At 36.7% G+C, this 20153-nt stretch overlaps 1 protein-coding gene and 1 long non-coding RNA gene across 4 annotated transcripts in view; one reads left to right on the top strand and one right to left on the bottom strand.

The window, feature by feature from the left end:
- Positions 1-12673, top strand: part of LOC122699814 — a 40132-nt gene extending 27459 nt beyond the window's left edge. For both annotated transcript variants that reach the window (XR_006342684.1, XR_006342683.1), the window contains exons 2-4: positions 3136-3266; positions 9472-9622; positions 12538-12673. This is a non-coding gene — a long non-coding RNA (uncharacterized LOC122699814). The remainder of the gene's footprint in view (positions 1-3135; positions 3267-9471; positions 9623-12537) is intronic.
- Positions 1-20153, bottom strand: part of PRRC1 (proline rich coiled-coil 1) — a 40424-nt gene that overhangs the window by 8691 nt on the left and 11580 nt on the right. For both annotated transcript variants that reach the window (XM_043912202.1, XM_043912203.1), the window contains exons 4-8: positions 18602-18762; positions 15696-15798; positions 13351-13514; positions 5509-5612; positions 395-497 (exon numbers count right to left, since the gene is read on the bottom strand). In XM_043912202.1, coding sequence (XP_043768137.1) covers positions 395-497; positions 5509-5612; positions 13351-13514; positions 15696-15798; positions 18602-18762 — 635 coding nt within the window. The remainder of the gene's footprint in view (positions 1-394; positions 498-5508; positions 5613-13350; positions 13515-15695; positions 15799-18601; positions 18763-20153) is intronic.

Raw genomic sequence — 20153 nt, forward strand, 5'->3', positions numbered from 1 at the left:
TGAACAAATTAAAGAGGATGATGAGGACAAAGAAAAAGGAACTAGAGTAACCAGGAAAAATGAAAATGTGAGATAAATGAGACAGTATATTAAAGGTTAACATAAAATCAGAATAGGTAAATTTTTTCTAACCCAAAGGTAATGAACACAATCATAAACAAGCAAAACAATGAAGAAAAGAGCAATTAACCACATAATAGATTTACCTTTTCAAAGACCGCTGGAAAATAAAAGTAGGGAGGTACTGAAACAACGTGGAAGGAACAGAAAATTGAAAAAAAGATTAAAAGGAAAAAGAGTGAAGTAAAATCAAGATGTACCATATTTTCAATAAAAATTTTGAGAACAATATTTCAAGCTTTTCTGGAGCGTAATGAAGAAGCATAAAACCAACCTGTTGCACAAACTCTAAGGGCACTGGTGTGGCTTGTGTAAACGCTTCCAGATGAATGCCGTGCACAGGGTCTTCAACTATGAGACAGCCGATGTCAAACCATCTGCAACAGAACATGAGTTTCAAGTTATGGATGTGCTAAGGAAGTTCTACGAATTGATAAAGCACTGTCCTTCGGTTAAAACACTAGCAGACTAATGAAAAGATAAACCATAAAAACAACATATAAAATTGCCCTGTTGACTTAATTCCAAGAGGAGAGGGGAAAATGGGGAAGAACAAAAATAACCGAGAATCACGCAATTCCTTTTCTTGCTAAGATTTGGGGAGAAGAATGGCAATTAGAAGTGCTCATATATGCAACAGATAAATTTATTCATCTGAAAATGCAAATAGCTTATCATAATTAAAAACATCATTTACTAACATATGGGAAATTTTATACTACCAACTCTATGATTAGTATACAGCCAAGTTACAAAGTTGGCTGACTTAAAAAATAAGCTCATTCAGGAAATAAATTCTCTCCTCACTCCTGATAAATCTTTCTAATCACAATTTCTGAATTGTTCACAATGAATCAGACTTTGAGGACAGCTTCATGAAATCAAGAAAACTTTCTTCCATTTTAAGATACACATTAAAAAGTGATAAATTTTAAAACTGACTTAGGTGAGGTTATCAGTACATCATCAGCATTTTAATTAACCAGAAGCAGGAAATCATGGTTTTAAATGAGAAAATACAGAGCAAGATTTTAAAATATGCAGATTAAAGTGCTATGAAATACAATACAGATTAGGAAACTTTTTTTTTTTACACATATTCAAAGAAACAACAAAATAGTAAACAGAATAACAACTTTGCTTGACTGATAAAATGGCAGTTTATTATGTCTACAGTATTCATATCCTAAAACTTTGCTTCAAATTGAGAGCCTTAAATGATTTACCGTATCTGAATCATTATTTTACTTGGGATATGAATGAATATTTTATTTTACACAATTGTGTATTGTGCAGACAGCAGAGAACTGCAGTGACTCAGCTCCCAGGCACGGCACGGCCTTCCTGAAAAGCAGCGCCCCTGAAGGTACCTCCCACAACGCCTGCGAGCACACACTAGAACCCCCCGTCTCCACACTACTCTCATGCTCCCATGTGTCAGCCTGAGTGTCCCATTCTCCTCCAACTCAAATCTAAAGTGCCATCACTGTCATGGTCACTGAGACCTCCTCAGCACCTCTCGCTGGTGCTGCTGGCCGAGTAACTTTGACTTCTCCCCACTTCGTCCTGTCCTTCTACCCACCTCCACTCTCCACCCCGCAGGAGGAAGAGTGGTGGCCTCCACTGTTCATGCCCAAGGACAGTCACCAAGGAACACTCTCCTCCTCCTCACCCTCTCCTTGTGCCTGGTGAAATACGGTAGACTTGGCCAAATCCTATCAGGAAAGTCACCTGGACTTAAGAAGAATGGTAGTTCTAAGACTTTGGATTTTATGTAGCAGAAGAAAATCGAAATAGAACCTGAGGAGCTGATATAGGTATGCCAGTTTGTATTTTACCAAAGGACTATCCACTGTCACCGGTTACTTTCCAAAAGGACATTTCAATCCATCTCACACATAACCTAATATTTTTAAACTTGATAGGTTAATTTCAGAATAAGGACAGTTCATGCTTACATAGGTATTTTTCATTTTGGTACACACAATGCTAATTTTCCTCATGGAGTGTGAACTGATGCAAAGGTCATCACAGACAGCTAGGTCTTTACTGGCTCTGCTCTGTTAGGGGCCAAACAACATTGGTCTTTTCTTGCCTTAGTTATAAGCATGCATTTCTCTATCTTCTGTGCCTTTATTTCCTATGGGTACATCACAGAGATCAGTAGCCAAAGCAAACTATGAAGTGTTCTGGGTTGTGGGTTTGCTGTTTGCTCTCAGGTTCTTCCTTTATAAAGGTGCCCTTTAAGACCTTCAGTTGATGCTGAGCACTACCCAGTCTGGACTCAGGTCAGTCGTGACTGCAGCGCACCAAACCACCCCTTTCACACACCTCACTACTGTTTACTGCAGCAAACAGTGAACCGTCTCAGGATTACCTGAAGACTCTCCAGTTTCTTATAAACAATACCTGGCTTTAAAAGACTGTGAGCTGAGGCATCGACAAAGACAGCACCTTATCATTACACCAAAAGGAGGCTAAATGAGGCCCATACACTGGATTCAGCAGACAAGGATCTTTAATGAGTCATACTAAAGAAAGCAGAGGTAAACGTAGTCACAATAGGAGAAAAGATATAGATATCCAATAGGTAAATTGAATCTGTTAAAAAAAAAACAAACAACAGTGTATGGGCTCCACAGCAGCAGACAGGTAAATAGGAGATACTCAAACTAAAGAATAGAGAGGAAGACTAGAGTGAGCAAGTAGAGGGAAGTGGGGGCTGACCATATGAGAAATGGAGGGTACAGTCAGAAGGTGAACAATGTGTCATTGGAGTCCTAGCAAGAGAAAATGGGCCAGAAGCCAATTCTGAAGGTAAAACGGCTAAGAACTTTCCAAAACACACAAAAGACATAAATCTAGTGAAAGATGGAAAGAATCAAGCTTGGTGAATCCACAGAAGCTTAATACATAAGCAAACACATGCACACCTATACATATCATGGTAAAACTGCAAAAACATAATGACAAAAAAGATCCTAAATGCAGCAAAACAACACATTTTCTTCACAGAAACAAGAAGCTGGATAGCTGACGTAACAGAAATGATGGAAGCCAGAAAACAGTACAATGGCATCTTTAAAGTATTATATAAGAAGAGATCTGCCAACCTTGTCCAGAGAAAACACCCTACGAAAATAAAGGTATGTAAAGGCGTTTTCGGACAAAAGCTAAGAGAACTCATGGCAAAAGTCTAATGGAGTACAAAGAATGTTTTAGGCAGAGTGAGAATGATCCCAGACCTAAAACCAAAGATGAAGGAAGGTCTTCAAAGAATAAATGTAAGTGAACAGAATGCACAGAATACTAACATTATCTTGAGTTTAAAATATATGCACAATTAAGATAACTTACAATACTGCACAAGATGTAGGGGGTAAATCATATTAGCAACAGTCATAATTTGTACTATAATGTAATACATGGAAAAGGCATGAAGGAATCTCTAAGGTAACCCTTACATCAATATTGAAAGGTTAATAGAGGGGAAAAAAATGAAATAATAATGACCAGTGGATTGTTGCTTGGTGCTTATACAGAAAGTTCAAACTTCCCAACCGAGTATTCAAAGCTCTTCAGTCTGTCCCCAAACTACTCCTGACTTTCTATCCAACAATGTTCAGCCAAGCTGATATAATCTCTGACACCTAAATATATCTTAATCATCTTCACACTCTTCCTCCACATAGAATGTCCTACCTATTCTTTTTCACTTATCCAAATTTTAACTACTCTTCAAACTTCAGCTCAAGAACCAATCATTCATGACTCTTATCTGACACTATTCCACATCAAATTTCCAGTGAAAATGTATGTAACATTTCCTGTAAGTAAAAATTTACACACTTACAGTCATTTAAAACTCTTTATCCTGTATATATTTTCTCTCCCACCTGGTCTATAATAATAAATCCTCAAAGTTGGAGTACATTTTTTGTATACTATAGCTACAAAGTACTAGGCACACTGTTACTCAATACTAAAACAAAAATTAAATGCAACAAAGTGAAAGTCAAAGTCACTCAGTCAGGCGACCCCATGGACTGTACAGTCCATGAATTCTCCAGGCCAAAATACAGGAGTGAGTAGCCTTTCCCTTCTCCAGGGGATCTTCCCAACCCAGGGATCAAACCCAGGTCTCCCACATTCCAGGCGGATTCTTTACCAGCTAAGCCACAGGGGAAGCCCAAAAGCAACAAAATCACACAGTAAATAGGAAGAGGGTAGGTCTCAACAGTTGTGAAGTTATTTCGAAATAAGGCAATTCTGCAAATTAAAAAAATTCTCCAATAAAAAATCCACCTATTAAAAGTTTAATGCCCTCAAAAACAATGACAAATCATGTTGTTAGAGGTTTTTTCCCAGCCTACATAGATAAGAGGCAGTGCTCAACAGAACTCAAACCTGGTGACTGCCTCCAGGCCATCTTGCCAGACCTCCCATTACTCTGAACAGCTATGCAAGATGTTTGTGTTTGTTACGGAAGTCAGCATCCAAGTCAAAGCTACACCATTGTATCTTATTTAATTGATAATTATTAACACAGTCTTAGAATGCAGGCAACACAATGTAAATTTTATAATAAAAAAGGAGAAAACAAGAGTAGAAATGTGAGCTAAGCTACACAGGTCACGTAACTAATGAGATGATATAGCTAGACCATAACATATTTTCTGTCTTGTTCTAAAATAAGATACATTTTTCACTAGACATTAAGTGTGAGCAATTCTATTTTTGCTCCTAAGAGAAATGTAATAAGCCACTCACTGAACCCATTATACACCAACAAACTGGACAGCCTAGAAGAAATGCATAAATTCCTAAAAAAACACACAACCTACTAAGACTGAAACATGGCAGCATTATTTCCAACAACCAAGGCATGGAAGCAACCTAAGTGTTTGTCCATGATAAACAAAATGTGATTTATATATACACATTCAAACACATATATATATACATGTAGTGTGGTATATATATTTATATGCATGTGCTTATAAAAGTTATCTTATTCCATTAAAAAATAAGGAAAACCTTGCCATTTGCAATAATATGGATGGAATTAAGGTAATTAAAGTAAGTCAGAGAAAGAAAAATACCGTATGCGCTCCCTTACCTGTGGGGGTGGGGGAAGTGAACTCACAGAAACAAAGGACAGACTGGTGGATGGAGAGGCAGGAGTGGGACACAGGGTAAAATGGATAAAGGGGATTAAAAGGTACAAACTTCTCGTTATAAAATAAGTCATGAGGATGTAATGTACAGCATGGGATTAATAATGAATTTTGCATTTTTGAAAGTTGCTAAGAGAAAAGATGAAAAGATCTTGTCATGAAAGTTCTCTTTATAAGAAAAAGACAATTTTTTTTAAAAAAAGCCTCTTACTTGTCAGGAAGCAATTCTGCAATGAAGTTTTCTACTGACACAGCAGTCTGTTTCTCATGAATCACTCCAGTTCGACGCAAGCTATCTATCCGTTCCTGGGCACCCTGAATAGAAACAGTGTATATTAGAAACTATTTCAGGTTAATCAGTGTTAAATATGCTAATTGATGATTATATTAGTAACATGTGTATACATTTATACCCAAATACATATATAGTCATTATAAACATGAACACACAGAACAACAGGGAGTAAACAGTGAAGAAGCACGCTCACGCCCCCTTAATACTGACAGTCTGCAACATACCCTCCAAGTTACTCCTATACGATGATTATTTTGGTTGCTACTGTGAAATGGATAACTTTATATTCCATGTTCTAACTGGTTATTACTAATATAAGAAAACTACGTGCTTTTTAACGTTTATCTGGCAAGAGGTCATCTTAAATGTTTCAATCCTAGTAGTTCTTCGCTTGATTCTCTCAAATTTTTCTAGGCAAGCCATCTTATCAATAGTAAATATGTTGTTTCTCTTCTGAGTCCTTTTATATATATGGCCATGGATGGAAGAGTGTGGCGGGCTATACAGTTCATGGGGTTGCAAAGAGTTGGACATGACTGAGCGACTTCACTTTTAAAATATGCACCAAAATCACAGTTTTTTTAACAGCAGTGTATTCATTACACCAAAGCTTATTCAAGAAAATAACTGCCATTTATGAAATAAAACTGAGGGGTTGAGAATACTATACAGATAACTCAAAAATCATGAATTAAAGAATTAAATATATATCTATAGTAGGAAACTAAAACCTGGATTAACGAGGACAAGGCTGCCATTTAGTACTTTCATTTTAATCACTTCATAAAAGTACTCATGAATGTTATCAGAATGAGTACAAGAAGCTAAATAAAACATTTCTAAGTAAAACTAGTTATGGATAATACACCTATTTTTATCATGAACAGCAGCACTAAGCAGTGAATGAGATTATGAGGTCAATTCTTCTTCAAAAACAAAAATTAAGAAAGCCAGGGCACTTTTAGAAACAATAGAATTTATTTCAGAGACAAGTAAAAAAAAAAAAAAAAAGAAGTGACAACTGTGTGAGAACATGTAAACCAACTTGTCATTAGTTGCTAAACATGAAGATGAAAGAAGATGTGATTTAAACTACAACGGAATCAAGCTCTATTTCTGCTTACTCTTGTATCTCGGCTACCTAGAATAGCATCTAATGTAACAGGTACTCAGTAAGAACTTACAACATGAAAAAGTGAACAAAAGGAACATCAAGGGCTTCTAAAGGCCTACAGAGCTAACGTTAGGAATCTAAATATGCAAATATGGCATCACCAAATTGAATGAGGAGATCACTACTGAATTTGGAAGAAAATACAGCAGCTAAGATGAACTTAATTCTTTGTATGGGATAAAGTAAATCTGCCTAATTCACTCCTCCCAAAAGGTAATTATGGCTAATTTTTATTATAAAAATGTTTAAATAAATGTTAATTCAGTAAAAACTATTGATTAGTGGGCTGTTTAGGGATTCATCCGCAACTTTTTAAAGATGGTATCTCAACTATGTACCATAAAAAAATAGTCCTAGATTTCATGCTCCCAGGAAACAGAAACTAAGTCGGTTCATTTTTTACTACCCTATAGCACAGGGTTTTATTCTGCCTCAGGTTCACAAAATTTTACCTGAAATTAATTAGCACCTATGAAAGATAGGATGGTGAGTTGGGAAGACAAGTTTACTTCTTGTTTTTATTCATGGAATCCAGAAAGTGTAGAGTGGGTAAATCAGCCTCTCTCCTCCTCTGACCAGAGCATTAACTTAAATGCACGTCTTTTAGAGTCACAAGTAGAGACACTTTAATATTAGTCCCATGTTTTGAGAAGGGAATTTTAACTTTATATTTCAGCAGTGAAGGGGGAATAAAAAACTAGGCAATTTAAAGGCCTGGATAATTTGAAGTGATTATCTCAGAACTGAAATAAGATGCAGAAAGGCCTCTAGAGCTTACACTGTGCTCTGAGAGCTTAAAATAAGCAACTTGGTCCAAATAACCAAAATTCCACACTTCTTCATAATTTCTAATGGATGGTAACTACATGTCTGTTGAATATAACCTATAAGACAGTGGTCATAAGTATACCTAGTTTTTCAGTAAAATTAATATTTAGCATTAGAGAAGTCTTGGGAGCTTCCTAACTTTAATTATGGCTGATTGATTTCTTACATCAAAAAAGCAAGAGAGTTCCAGAAAAACATCTACTTCTGCTTTATTGATTATGCCACAGCCTTGGACTGTGTGGACCACCACAAACTGTGGAAAATTCTTCAAGAGATGGGAATACCAGACCACCTGATCTACCTCCTGAGAAATCTGTATGCAGGTCAAGAAGCAACAGTTAGAACTGGACATGGAACAAGAGACTGGTTCCAAGGAAAGGAACATCGGGAAAGGAATACGTCAAGGCTGTATATTGTCACCCTGTTTATCTAGCTTATATGCAGAGTACATCATGAGAAATGCTGGGCTGGATGAAGCACAAGCTGGAATCAAGATTGCCGGGAGAAATATCAATAACCTCAGATACGCAGATGACACCACACTTATGGCAGAAAGCAAAGAAGAACTAAAGAGTCTCTTAATCAAAGTGAAGGAGGAGAGTGAAAAAGTTGGCTTAAAACTCAGCATTCAGAAAACTAAGATCATGGCACCTGGCCCCATCATTTCATGGTAAATAGATGGGGAAACAATAGAAATAGTGACAGACTTTTATTTTTTGGGGCTCCAAAATCAATGCAGATGGTGACTCCAGCCATGAAATTAAAACACGCTTGCTCCTTGGAAGAAAAGTTATGACCTACCTAGACAGAGTATTAAAAAGCAGAGATATTACTTTGCCGACAAAGGTTCATCTAGTCAAAGCTATGGTTTATCCAGTAATCATGTATGGATGTGAGAGTTGGACTATAAAAAGCTGAGCACCGAAGAATTGATGTTTTTGAACTACGGTATTGGAGAAGACTCTTGAGAGAGTCCCTTGGACAGCAAGGAGATCCAACCAGACCATCCTAAAGGAAATCAGTCCTGAATATTCATTGGAAGGACTGATGCTGAAGCTGAAACTCCAATACTTTGGCCACCTGATGCAAAGAACTGACTCATTTTCAAAAGACCCTGATGCTGGCAAAGATTGAAGGTGGGAGGAGAAGGGGATGACAGAGGATGAGATGGTTGGATGGCATCACTGACTCAATGGACATAAGTTTGAACAGGCTCTGGGAGGTGGTGATGGACAGGCAGGCCTGGTATGATGCAGTCCAGGGGGTCACAAAGGGTCAGACATGACTGAGCAACTGAATTGAACTGAAACAAATTCATATGTGTAAAGGAAAACTTAGGTTTAGTTCAAAAAAGCCATTCACTTCAAATAAAGCAGATGGAGAGAAAAAAATCTGGTTTGAAATTTTAATACTCTGCTTTATTTTTTTCTCATTAGCTCCCTCTAGTGTACCCAAAATAAACAACTGATAAAATTAAAAATCAGTTTGATATTTGTATCAGTTTCAATGAATTTTAAGCTTGTATTAAAGACTGTGGAAAAGGAAACCATGTCTAAATTTGAAGGGCAAAAACCAATCTAAAACAAATCTGTCAAGTAATAAAATCACAACATGAACTGTTAATGTTCATAAAACAAGGTTTTTACAGAAAAAAAATCTCCATCAGCCTTTCAAGTTCAGTACCTACTTACCTGAAGTATCTTTGATGTAATGATATTTAGCATAATAAAATATTGAAGACTCAAGCTTTAAAAACCATGAAATTCTGAGTTATATTTCAAAAATCATGTCATGATCTATCATTAGACAGTATTAACAACCTATCAGCTGACAACTTTATCTGGTCCTTTTTGTTTTTTGTTTGTTTGTTTTTCCAGAACAATCAGAAACCAGATGACTTGCCAGAAGACTTTACTGAGTCACTGTGTCATTTGAGTCCATAACATCCAAAATGTTATTTGGAGTTGTCCCTCTGGATGACACTCAGGAGGATTTCATGTTCTGAGGCAATCAATCTGGGGACATGAGGTGTGTCTTTATTTTCTACTGGAAGAGGGCAGAGCTTATAAAGAGGAGATGAGAAAGGAGACTCCATTACAAGTATGTATTCAGTCAGAACATTTTAGGAAAGAATGCATGTGGAAACTGAGGAAGGAGAAGCAGAGTTGCTAAAAACTATCTGGGTCTACCCCGGCCTTGCACAGTCTTTGTGTATCACCAGAAGTGCACAGAGACAAGTGTGAAGACCGTGCAGTGTCTGATGGTAAAGGTACTATCACAGATAAGACAGTATCACAGTATGACACAGCAGCCAGAGTTCTCGTAAGGAAAATACCTGTTCCGGTCAAGTTTGTTTACCCAAACTTCGAAACAGCTCCCAGAGTGAAAATGTCTTTTGCATTAGACTGTTTAGTTGAGAAAATTATTTTTAAAGGTTTACCCTAGCACTTTGAACTGTACTGCCTGTGGTTTGATACCAAATTACCTCAATAAGCCTGCTAGATAATCATTTAAAAAAAAAACAAAAAACAAGGCACTATTCTAAGAGTTCACATCTGTAAACAAAATAAAGATCTATGCTCCTGTAAAACTTAAAATTCTAGTGGGGGAAAAAAGCATTAAAAATAAAAATAATGTAAGTTATATAGCAGATCAGAAAACACTGAATGCTGTAGGAGGAAAAAAAAGGGTTCAAGGGATCGGGCATGCAGCCTGCAGCACTGAAGCAGGCAGTCAGGTAAGGCCTCGCGGCACGGGGAAGACTTGAGGACTTGAAGGTTAGGGAGTCAACCAGTAGGCATGTGAGGCAAGTGTCTCCCCGAGAGCTAGGGAAAGGGCTGTGAGAGAGCAGCCTGTTAGATAAGGATGAAGCCCTGCAAGGAGGTCAATACGGCTGGCACGGACTGAGCAAGGGGCAAGACTGCAGAAGACGAAGCCAGAGGAAAAACGGAGGTGTTGCCACTGTGGAGAACAGTATGGAGGTTTCCTAAAGAACCACAAACAGAATTACCATATGATTCAGCAACCCCACTCCTGGGCATGTATCTGGAAAAGATACATACACCCCAATGTTCATCAATAGGTGAGTGGATAAATAAGATGTGGCATTGCCATTTGCAGCAAAATGATGGACCTAAAAGATTATCATACTAAGTGAAGTAAATCAGAGAAAGACAAACATGATATTGCTTATGTGGAATTAAAAAAAAAAAGTACAAATGAACTTATTTACAGAACAGAAACAGATTCACAGACATAGAAAACAAATTTACGGTTACCAAAGAAGAAAGGGGATGCGGAATAAGTTAGGAGGTTGGGATTAGGCTTCTATGGTGGCTCAGGTGGTAAAGCATCTGTCTGCAATGCAGGAGACCCAGGTTCAATCCCTGAGTTGGGAAGATCCCCTGGAGAAGGAAATGGCAGCCCACTCCAGTACTCTTGCTTGGAAAATCCTATGGACTGAGGAGCCTGGTAGGCTACTGTCCATGGGGTCCCAAAGAGTCAACACAACTTAGCAACTTCACTTTCACTTTCATTTTGGGATTAGCAGATACACACTACTATATTTACAAAACAAATAATAACAACCTACTGTATATAGCACAGGGAACTATACTCAATATATTCTAGTAACCTATAATGGAAAAGAATCTAAAAAAAGAATACACGCACACATACACACACATATATATGGTATAACTGAATTATTTTGCTATACACCTGAACATTGAAAATCAACTATACTTCAATCAAAAAAAAAAAAAAAAAAAATAGGCAAGTTCAGCCAGGTCATGTGGTGCTGTGGAAACCATGGTGAGGAATTTGGATTTTTACACTAAGGGAAACATAAAATTCTGAAAAGAACAGTGACATGGGTTGACCTAGTGTGCTGAAAGAATTATCCTGGCTCCTCTGTTGAAGATAACCTACAGGGCTACAAGGGTAGAAACGGATGACCTGTTAGAAGGTGAATGCAAGATTTCAGCAAGACCTTGTGATGGCTTCACCCAGGGTGGAGGCAATGAAGACAGTGACGAGCAGTCAGATGCTGGATGTATTTTGAAGGTATAGTGAACAAGATTTCCTGATGAAATGGACATGGGTAATGAGAGAAATCAAGGATGACTCCAGGTTTCTCACCTGAGAAAATGGAAGAACACAGATGTCATCAATTGAGATGGAGAAACCTTAGGGAAACAGATCAGAAGAAAAGTAGTTGAGGACTAGACATTGAGACATTCAAGTGAAGGTGTCAAAAAGGCAACTTTTATATAAACCGAGTTTACATGAGAGGTCTGTGCTGGAGATATAAACTCAAATCTGTCAGCACACAGCGGCTATTCAAAGCCATGGGACTGGATGACATCATCACGAGGCTGGGGAGAAAAGGAAGAGCCAACAAAGAAAGCAGAAAGGAATGAGAGGCAGGGAAGAGACCAAGTGTGGCATCCGTGAGCATCAAAGACATTGCAGAGGAGTCTCAAAGCCCAGGCTCGCACAAAGGAGACGGAACTACACCGGTGACCGAGAGAGCACACCCTCAGTGGAGTGGTGGGGGGTGACACCCTGACTGAGGTGAGTGTTAAGAGAATATGAAGAAAAGAACTAGAGATAAAAGTGGTGGCAACTCCGGAAGTTTTGCTGCAAAATGAAGCAAAAAGCTAAGGTAGGAGGTGATGGGGAAAGAGGGGTAAAAAAACTAAGGTTTGCTTTGGTTTATTTTTTCCTTTTAAGGTGGAAGCAGTGTTTGTATGCTGATAAACTGTTCATTTGTTCTTGCATGTCTGTATACATGGTGATGATAAAATGTGTATGAGAGGGAGGGCAGAACTCTTGGTACTTTAGCACCTAGAAGGCTAGAGGGCACTATGTCTAGTATAGTAATAGAATTGGTTTGGATAATTGACAGTGTTTTTTTGTTTGTTTGTTTTTAATGATTATAGGTCAGAAGACTAGATGAGATTCAAGTGGAGGTGTGAGTATGCAAGTGTATGAAATCTGTCTTCAAAATAAGCCATTCTATCATCTGCCACTACTATGTAAGGATGATAGAGACCTACAGATGCAATCACAAGGTCGTCTTCCTTCACTATCACCAACTACAGCAGTGTCTTCCTTTTGGTAAGTGCACTATAAAATTTAATAGGTTTCTACATGCTGGTAAGACCCTGACAAACTCTGGTTATACACAGGCATTGTGTCTATAACTTGCCAGGTAGTTGGGTCTCTAAGGTAAGTTAGTTAAATGGACAAGGAAAGGGAAGACTCAAAGTGAGCAAGCTAAGAAAGCTTTTTCGGTGAGTGGCTGAGTTCCCTCACCAAGTACAGAGAAAAGGGGGACCCGTCAGGTAAATTTAAAACCTGTTTACTAGTCTGGAAATTTCTAAATACATAAGAATCCCATAAACCATAAGAAATAAAGTAAATTATTACTAATAGTGATAGTAATAAAAAGCTTATGGGATGCAAGGGATAACGGCAGCAATGGATTTAAATATTAATACCGGGTTAAGAAGATCTCTTTCAGGACCAACATCTCCCTTTTTGTGTTCCTGGCATGTGGTTCATCCCTGCTCCCAATAATCAAAATTCCACTGTATCGTCATTAACACTAGAGAGCTGTCCAATTAAAAACCAAATCAGTATTTCAGTATGTAAAAACCCAACAGCTCTACAAAGACCATAGAATTATCATCAGAATTATGAAAAAATAAACCAGCAGTTTCTATATGCTAAGAAGATGTTCTATTACTCACTTTTAATCCTGCTGCATAGCCCACTGGTTGTGGGGCAATGTTGGACTGTCCGGCTTCCCCTATAACCACAGCTAGGCCGAAGACCTCCTGGAAGGCATCTCGGACGGCAGCAACTTTTACTTCTTTATTCGAGGTCACTACAATATCCAGTTCACCTCCAGATTCTAAAAAGACCAGAAGAAAATTTCAAATTAATGAAATTCTCATAATTACTACATGCCCTAACATTTTATGACATCATTAGTACCAACCTGGTAAAATGACACAAGATACAGATTAACCTTTTTATTGGCTGAGGAAACTGAGGCCGACAAGGTCTTGCCCAGGGTCACACAGCTACTTAGCAATGATGTCAGGACTCAGCCCTAGGCCTGTCCATTTTGACTCTAGCGTGTGAGGTTAGCACACACACTTCACCCTGCCACCTAACAACATCTTGTTCTGAGATTTCTCAAGAAAGCTGTGAAACAGTTTGCTCTCAAAACAACACTATGCTGTTCCTCAGTAATTGTCTTTCAGAGCAGCTGAAAGTATTTCCAAATATTTGAGCTTTTTATCATGGACTCTTTCCTGATTGAAGTAACGTTCCACAGATCCCATCTTTACTGGAATTTCTTAAGTCATCAAAACCAAAAAGCAGTGGGTTACATAGGAAAGAAAAAGAATATGTCTCTTTTTCCCCTCCATGTGGGACATAGCTCTTGACCCAAGCAAAGTACTGTTTCATTAGGCTTCAGCTCAAAAAACTCTTCAGATTGTGATGACTCATGTCACTTTTAATGATTATAAAAACAGCTAATAAAAAAAAAGTAGAAACTTAAACTGTGTTAAAATCCATTTCTAATAGTTCCTGTGCTTTCCTGACACATTTGAAATTGTTATAGTGATTCCTAAAATATTTGTATAAAAATACGGTTTAAGTTCCACTAGAAGTTTGTTAGAGCCAAATGGTCTAGTTTTTGCTGCCTGTCAATAGCGTTTTCACACTCAAGTCTTACTGCTTTTTATCTGCTAATAGAAATTTCATTTTGTATCCTTCTCTCTTGTTTTTTTCCTTTTTCTAGAAGTCATGCAGAGTACTAGGCTGAGGAAAGTCTTGGGTTTGAGTCCCGATTTTATCATTTACTAGCTCCGTTACCTTGGGGAAGTCACGGAGCTTGTTTCCTTATAGAAAAATTCCTGCCACCTCACAGAGCTTGCTCTAAGGATTAATAAGGTAAATGCTTCAAATAGGTAATGGGTCTAACACAATACCCATTAAAACAACAAGAGCTCCAAAGATATGAATTCTCTTCTTTTCCTCATTAAAAATAAGATCCTGTGAAAAGAATATATATACTACAAATTATATCAAACTTGATTACTATGAATGTATAAAATCAATATATATGGTAGGGTCCAATTGTGACAATTAGAAACACAGAGACCAATTCAGTTGAATTAATTCTTCAATTCAATTTTCTACTTAAAGGGAAGCAAAGTGGCTGTTAACTCCACCAAGCTGTATGATGGACAATAATAATAAATTTCTCTGAACACAAGTTCCTCATCTAAAACTTGGGGAAAATAACACCTAGCTTGCAGATCTCTTATGAGAATTAGTATCTGGCAGATCAAATATTTAATAAATGGTACTTACCATTAGTAGGTCTTGTCTTTTGACATTTACTAGATAGTCAATTATCAAGAGACTTAAGACTTGAGAAAGTTATTAACTTTTTATTGCTACTGATAATCTCTGTTCAAGTACCTGGTGCACAGCTTTGGCCACTAAATTATCTTCAATAGATTTACTAATAATTGGTCATAAATCCTGCTGAGTGATCATGTTATTTCACTTATTGAATATGTACATTAACCATCTGGAGAATTCTTGATAATGAGGGTTCCAAGGTCGTTAAAATTAAAATAGTTTTCCTAGCAAACCTAGTAATGAGATATTATTAGTAAGCAGATTAACAGCCTCTAAAAATTTTATTCCTGAGTTACACATAACCACATTTACTTAAAATAGATAACTGGAGAAATGCCAAAAACTATATATGAACAAAGCAACACTTCAAGTGTCAATAGTGATAGCAAAATTCATATAAAGCAACACTAATCATAAGTAAAATCAGCAAGTATACTAATAATTCAAATAATTTTTACTCCTGCAAGGTTCATGCTGTGAAGTTTTCAAAAATTTTAATGACGGCTAAGAAAAACACGAATTAAAAGCACCAAGACTAACAATCAACATAAGAACATAAGGGGATTGCCACTGATTACAAGACCTGTAGGATTACACTCAGTGGCTGACATGAGCACATACTTTACATGGCAAATGCTCTAGTTTTACATACTGATATATGGAGCCATGCCAGGGTCCAGCGTTGTAATCATGCTTTCTACCGAATGTTTTGTTTTATCGAGCACGGATTTCACCATAGGGTTCCCAGCCACACCCTGCACAGAACAAATTCACATGTAAATACTCATTCTAAGCAAAGATCACTGTGATTATTGGATGGTGAAAAAAAATTTAAGTTTCCAATGCACTGCAGACCTATACTTTTGTAAAGTGTAAGAAAATAAGGCAATGTCAAATTACTATGAAATTTCAAAATGCTTCCTCTCAACTTCTCTTCATCTCATTGTGGATTGACAGTAACCTACAGACCCTACTTCAAGCAACACTGACCTGTTTATTGTATATACGCATATGTGTATGCATATATGTTAATTTCATTTCTATGTATACATATATTTTTACTTATTATTTATTTAGTTATCTATATAAAAGACTAGGCAAAACTTGTCCATTAGGGTCTCAAATAAAGACTGTAATCAATGTTTCTCCAAACACTCCTATTTTGTTCCCTAATAGTAAAAACGATTTATCTTTACTTCCCAGAAAATTACTTATTACTTTAATATTAATACTCTATATTCTATGAAAGTTTTCTTTTTTCCTACTCCCTATTTGTTTTGTTCCAAACTCTCACTTTTAAAAAAGACCTATTCCTCTGAATTCTTAAAACCACACTATTAGATAGAAAGAACCAGATCTGAGGAGTTCCGTTCATCTATGCTTCTCCCACAGTGGAAGAGACTTAAGAGGGAGCAATGCCTCCTGAGATGGCATCTAGCTGACAGGCCATGATTCCACCTGTCTCAACCTACCATTAAACTAAGGTGATTCAAAACAAAAAATGACTTCATAACATTGATATTTAAGACTGTCAACTCATCTTATGCTGAATATTGAGTTATTTACAAAATCTGTATAGCTGAACTATTACAACTGGTAATTGACATGCTAACATAGTCTTAACAAGGAAAAGAAGTGATAGTTCCTACATAAAGAAAACCTTTAAAAAGCACAAAGTGATAAAAAGAAGCAAGCTTAGAAAAAATGCCATCTTTCTAATACATAAAGCTAAAACGCTGTAAATCAGTTTAACTCCCTAACAATTAAACAATATGTTTAACATATAATCAAATTATAACCAAACCCTCAGAATATTGAAGGGAACTTGACAAAGTGACTTTGGAATCATTTAAGAAAGTGGTTAAGAAAAATAAATGGAAAAGACCAGTAGAGAAAAATTTGAAGAAAAAACAGAAAACTTATACAACCACATGCTGATCTGTCTTTAAGAATGCAAAGATTGCGAACTTACCTTTCCATCTGATTTGACAGATATTCCAATCCCCACCTCAGCACAGAGTAGGCTTTCAATAAATATTAGTGTAACAAACAGTTACAATAATTAAAATAGTGTGGTACTGCTGCAAGGACAGGCAGAGCAGGGAATAAAATACACAGCCCACTAACTGACATTATCAGACACAATTTGGTAACTAAGATGAAGGTGACATATCAAATCACTGGGATATGATTTTAGAATACTCGATTAAGTGGCTGGAAAAAAAAGTAAGTTTGATTTCTACCTCCACAATATATTAAAGTATCAGCTATAACAAATGATATGATAAAAAATACTGCCATTAGAAAATTAAATCATAAAAAAACAATGATCACAATGTAGTAGGTAAAGGTCATTTTTATCATTTAAAAAAACTCATAGAAATGACTCCCGAAAACTTAGAAGATTTTGTGTCAATAAAGCATAATTAAGTTGAAATGTAAGATGAAAATGGAGAATATGGCAACATATGACAGCATAAAATAAAATATCTTAAGAGTTCTTATGAAGTCACTAAAGAAGAAAGTAATCCCAATTCAAAACTGGGCAAAGCATATGAATACAGACTTCACAAAAGAAAAATACAAATGGTCAAAAATCACAGTTTAAAAAAAAGCTCAAATTCAATAACAAAGTAATGTAAATTTATACAAGGTATTATTTTCTTTGCCTATCAAATTAGAAAATGATAATCATTTCTAGCAAGTGAAAGATCTTACAACAGGGTGTTCTGGTATAATTTACCTGGAGAGCAATATATACCTGTAGTTTTTAAAATGTTCACACTGACATTAATTAGGAATTAACTCTGATAAAGCAGAAGTACACAAAGATTTGCATACAAGAGGCTCATCATAATTTTATTAAGAATTACAACCGGAAAACGCCAACAACAGGTTAGTGAAATAAAACACGGGAGATAAATGCAATGAATGACATGTTGAGAAAAGTAAACCTGAATATTTTATGGCTGGAAAGTTGTTCATGGTCACTAGGTAAAGCTAAACAAAAGACACAAAATTGTGTCCACATGTCACTACTTCACTTTGCTTTTAATTGAAGAGATATATCTACCTAGATATGCACATCCAGAAGACTAAGAGGAACTATAGAAAAAGTATAGTCAAAGTGAAAGGCGCTCAGTTGTGTTCAACTCTTGGCAACCCCATGGACTATACAGTCCATGGAATTCTCCATGCCAGAATACTGGAGTGGGTAGCCTTTCTCCAGGGGATCTTCCCAACCCAGGGATCGAACCCGGGTCTCCCGCATGGCAGGTGGAATCTTTACTAGCTTAGCCACAAGGGAAGCCCAATACTGGAATGGGTAGCCTATCCCTTCTCTAGCGGATCTTCCCGACCAAGGAATCAAACTGGGGTCTCCTGCATGGCAGGCGGATTCTTTACCAGCTGACCTATCAGGGAAGCCCAGAAAAAGTGTAATAAAACTAAAAAGATATTTTACAATGATTTTTCCTTATACTATTTTTTACTTTCAAAATTCTCTTAAGTTTTATAATTAAAAAATCACACACAGTTTTTAAAGTAAATACCCCTTACCTTAATAAAACCCCAGAGTCCACCAGCTGAAGCTTCATCCTGACCTCTACCAATTCTAGGGTCTTCCTGCTCCTCTGGGAAAGTGATGGCTGATGTGGTTACAGTTCCCTGTGCCACAGATGTCAAACCAGCTTGCTGAGTAATAGGAGTTGGCAAAATACCTAGTTAATGGCAAAAATGTTAACAGATGTAATTTATTCTATAAAATATCTCCTATAAAAAAGATGATACAACATAAGAAATGAGTAGTTCAAAACAGCTTTAATCATGTTACTATATACTCAGGCATTTCAACACTGAGATATGAATTCAAAGAATCATCTAAATAAATTATACAAACTCCAAAAAAGAAATTTCTTTCCCTCTTCTTAGGCTTACTACTAGTCCCCTGAAAATGGACAAAAAAATATACCCAAAAGTACTTCATGTTTGCCCAATGTATCACATGGACGCAAACAGCTATAGACTGATTCTCCTTAAACCATAAAAATAACTGTTATGAGCACTCAAGCTCATCATACAAAATTCATATAAAAATTAGTAAACATATCCATATACAATATTTTAACTCAAAAAGAAAATCCACATATACATCCACATGGGTGTCATACCTGCACTCTGCAAAAATTTTTGTTAAACTAGATAATCCAAACTGGATTAAAAAAAAAATCACAACAAAGTTGTTTCTTTTCCTAAAATTAGGGAAACAATAGGAAGAATGTGACAGGATGAAGTTTTAATACTGATTTCCAATAACCATTCCAGGGAAGCCAAAAAAAGTAGGTGTTCTTGACCTAGAAAATAAAATAGTCCAATACCACCAACTTACGGTACATACACTTATTTGATTTTGAACTTTTACATGGCTAAATAAACTACTCCCTGGATCATTCGGTCCTGATAATTTTTAAGTAAAGCTAAACTCAGACTTCACCTTGGTGTTTCTCTATAACCACACAAAATGTTAGGACAAAATTTTGGAATTTTGTCCGACATTTCCCTTCCTTTGTGGCTCAGCTGGTTAAGAATCTGTCTTCAATACAAGAGACCTGGGTTGGATCCCTGCATTGGGAAGATTCTCCTAGAGAAGGGAAAGGCTACCCACTCCAGTATCTGGCCTGGAGAATTCCATGGACTGTACAGTCCACGGGGTCACAAAGAGTCAGACACAACTGAGTGACTTTGGCTTTCACATACTAACCATGTTCTAAGTTTTATATCATATAAAAATCATATATTAAGTAACATCAGTTTTAATACTTTAAATGAAAATAGGAAGCTCTGGAAATCAAGGAAAAGGGAATAAAATATTCATGCAGAGTAACAAGAACCCTCCTTAATGCTGCTAAGAAAGTAAAATGAATGGTGCAGCTGCTTTAGACAATAGTCTGATGGTTGCACTAAAGTCAGCAATTCTGACATGCACCCCAAGAACAGCACTATTTACAAGAGCCAAGACATGGAAGCAACCTAAATGTCCATCAACAGATGAATCAATAGATGTGGTATATGTATACACAATGGGATATTACTCAGCCATAAAGAATGAAAT

The sequence above is a fragment of the Cervus elaphus genome, chromosome 9 (assembly GCF_910594005.1).
Source record: "Cervus elaphus chromosome 9, mCerEla1.1, whole genome shotgun sequence".
Classification (NCBI taxonomy): Eukaryota; Metazoa; Chordata; class Mammalia; order Artiodactyla; family Cervidae; genus Cervus; species Cervus elaphus.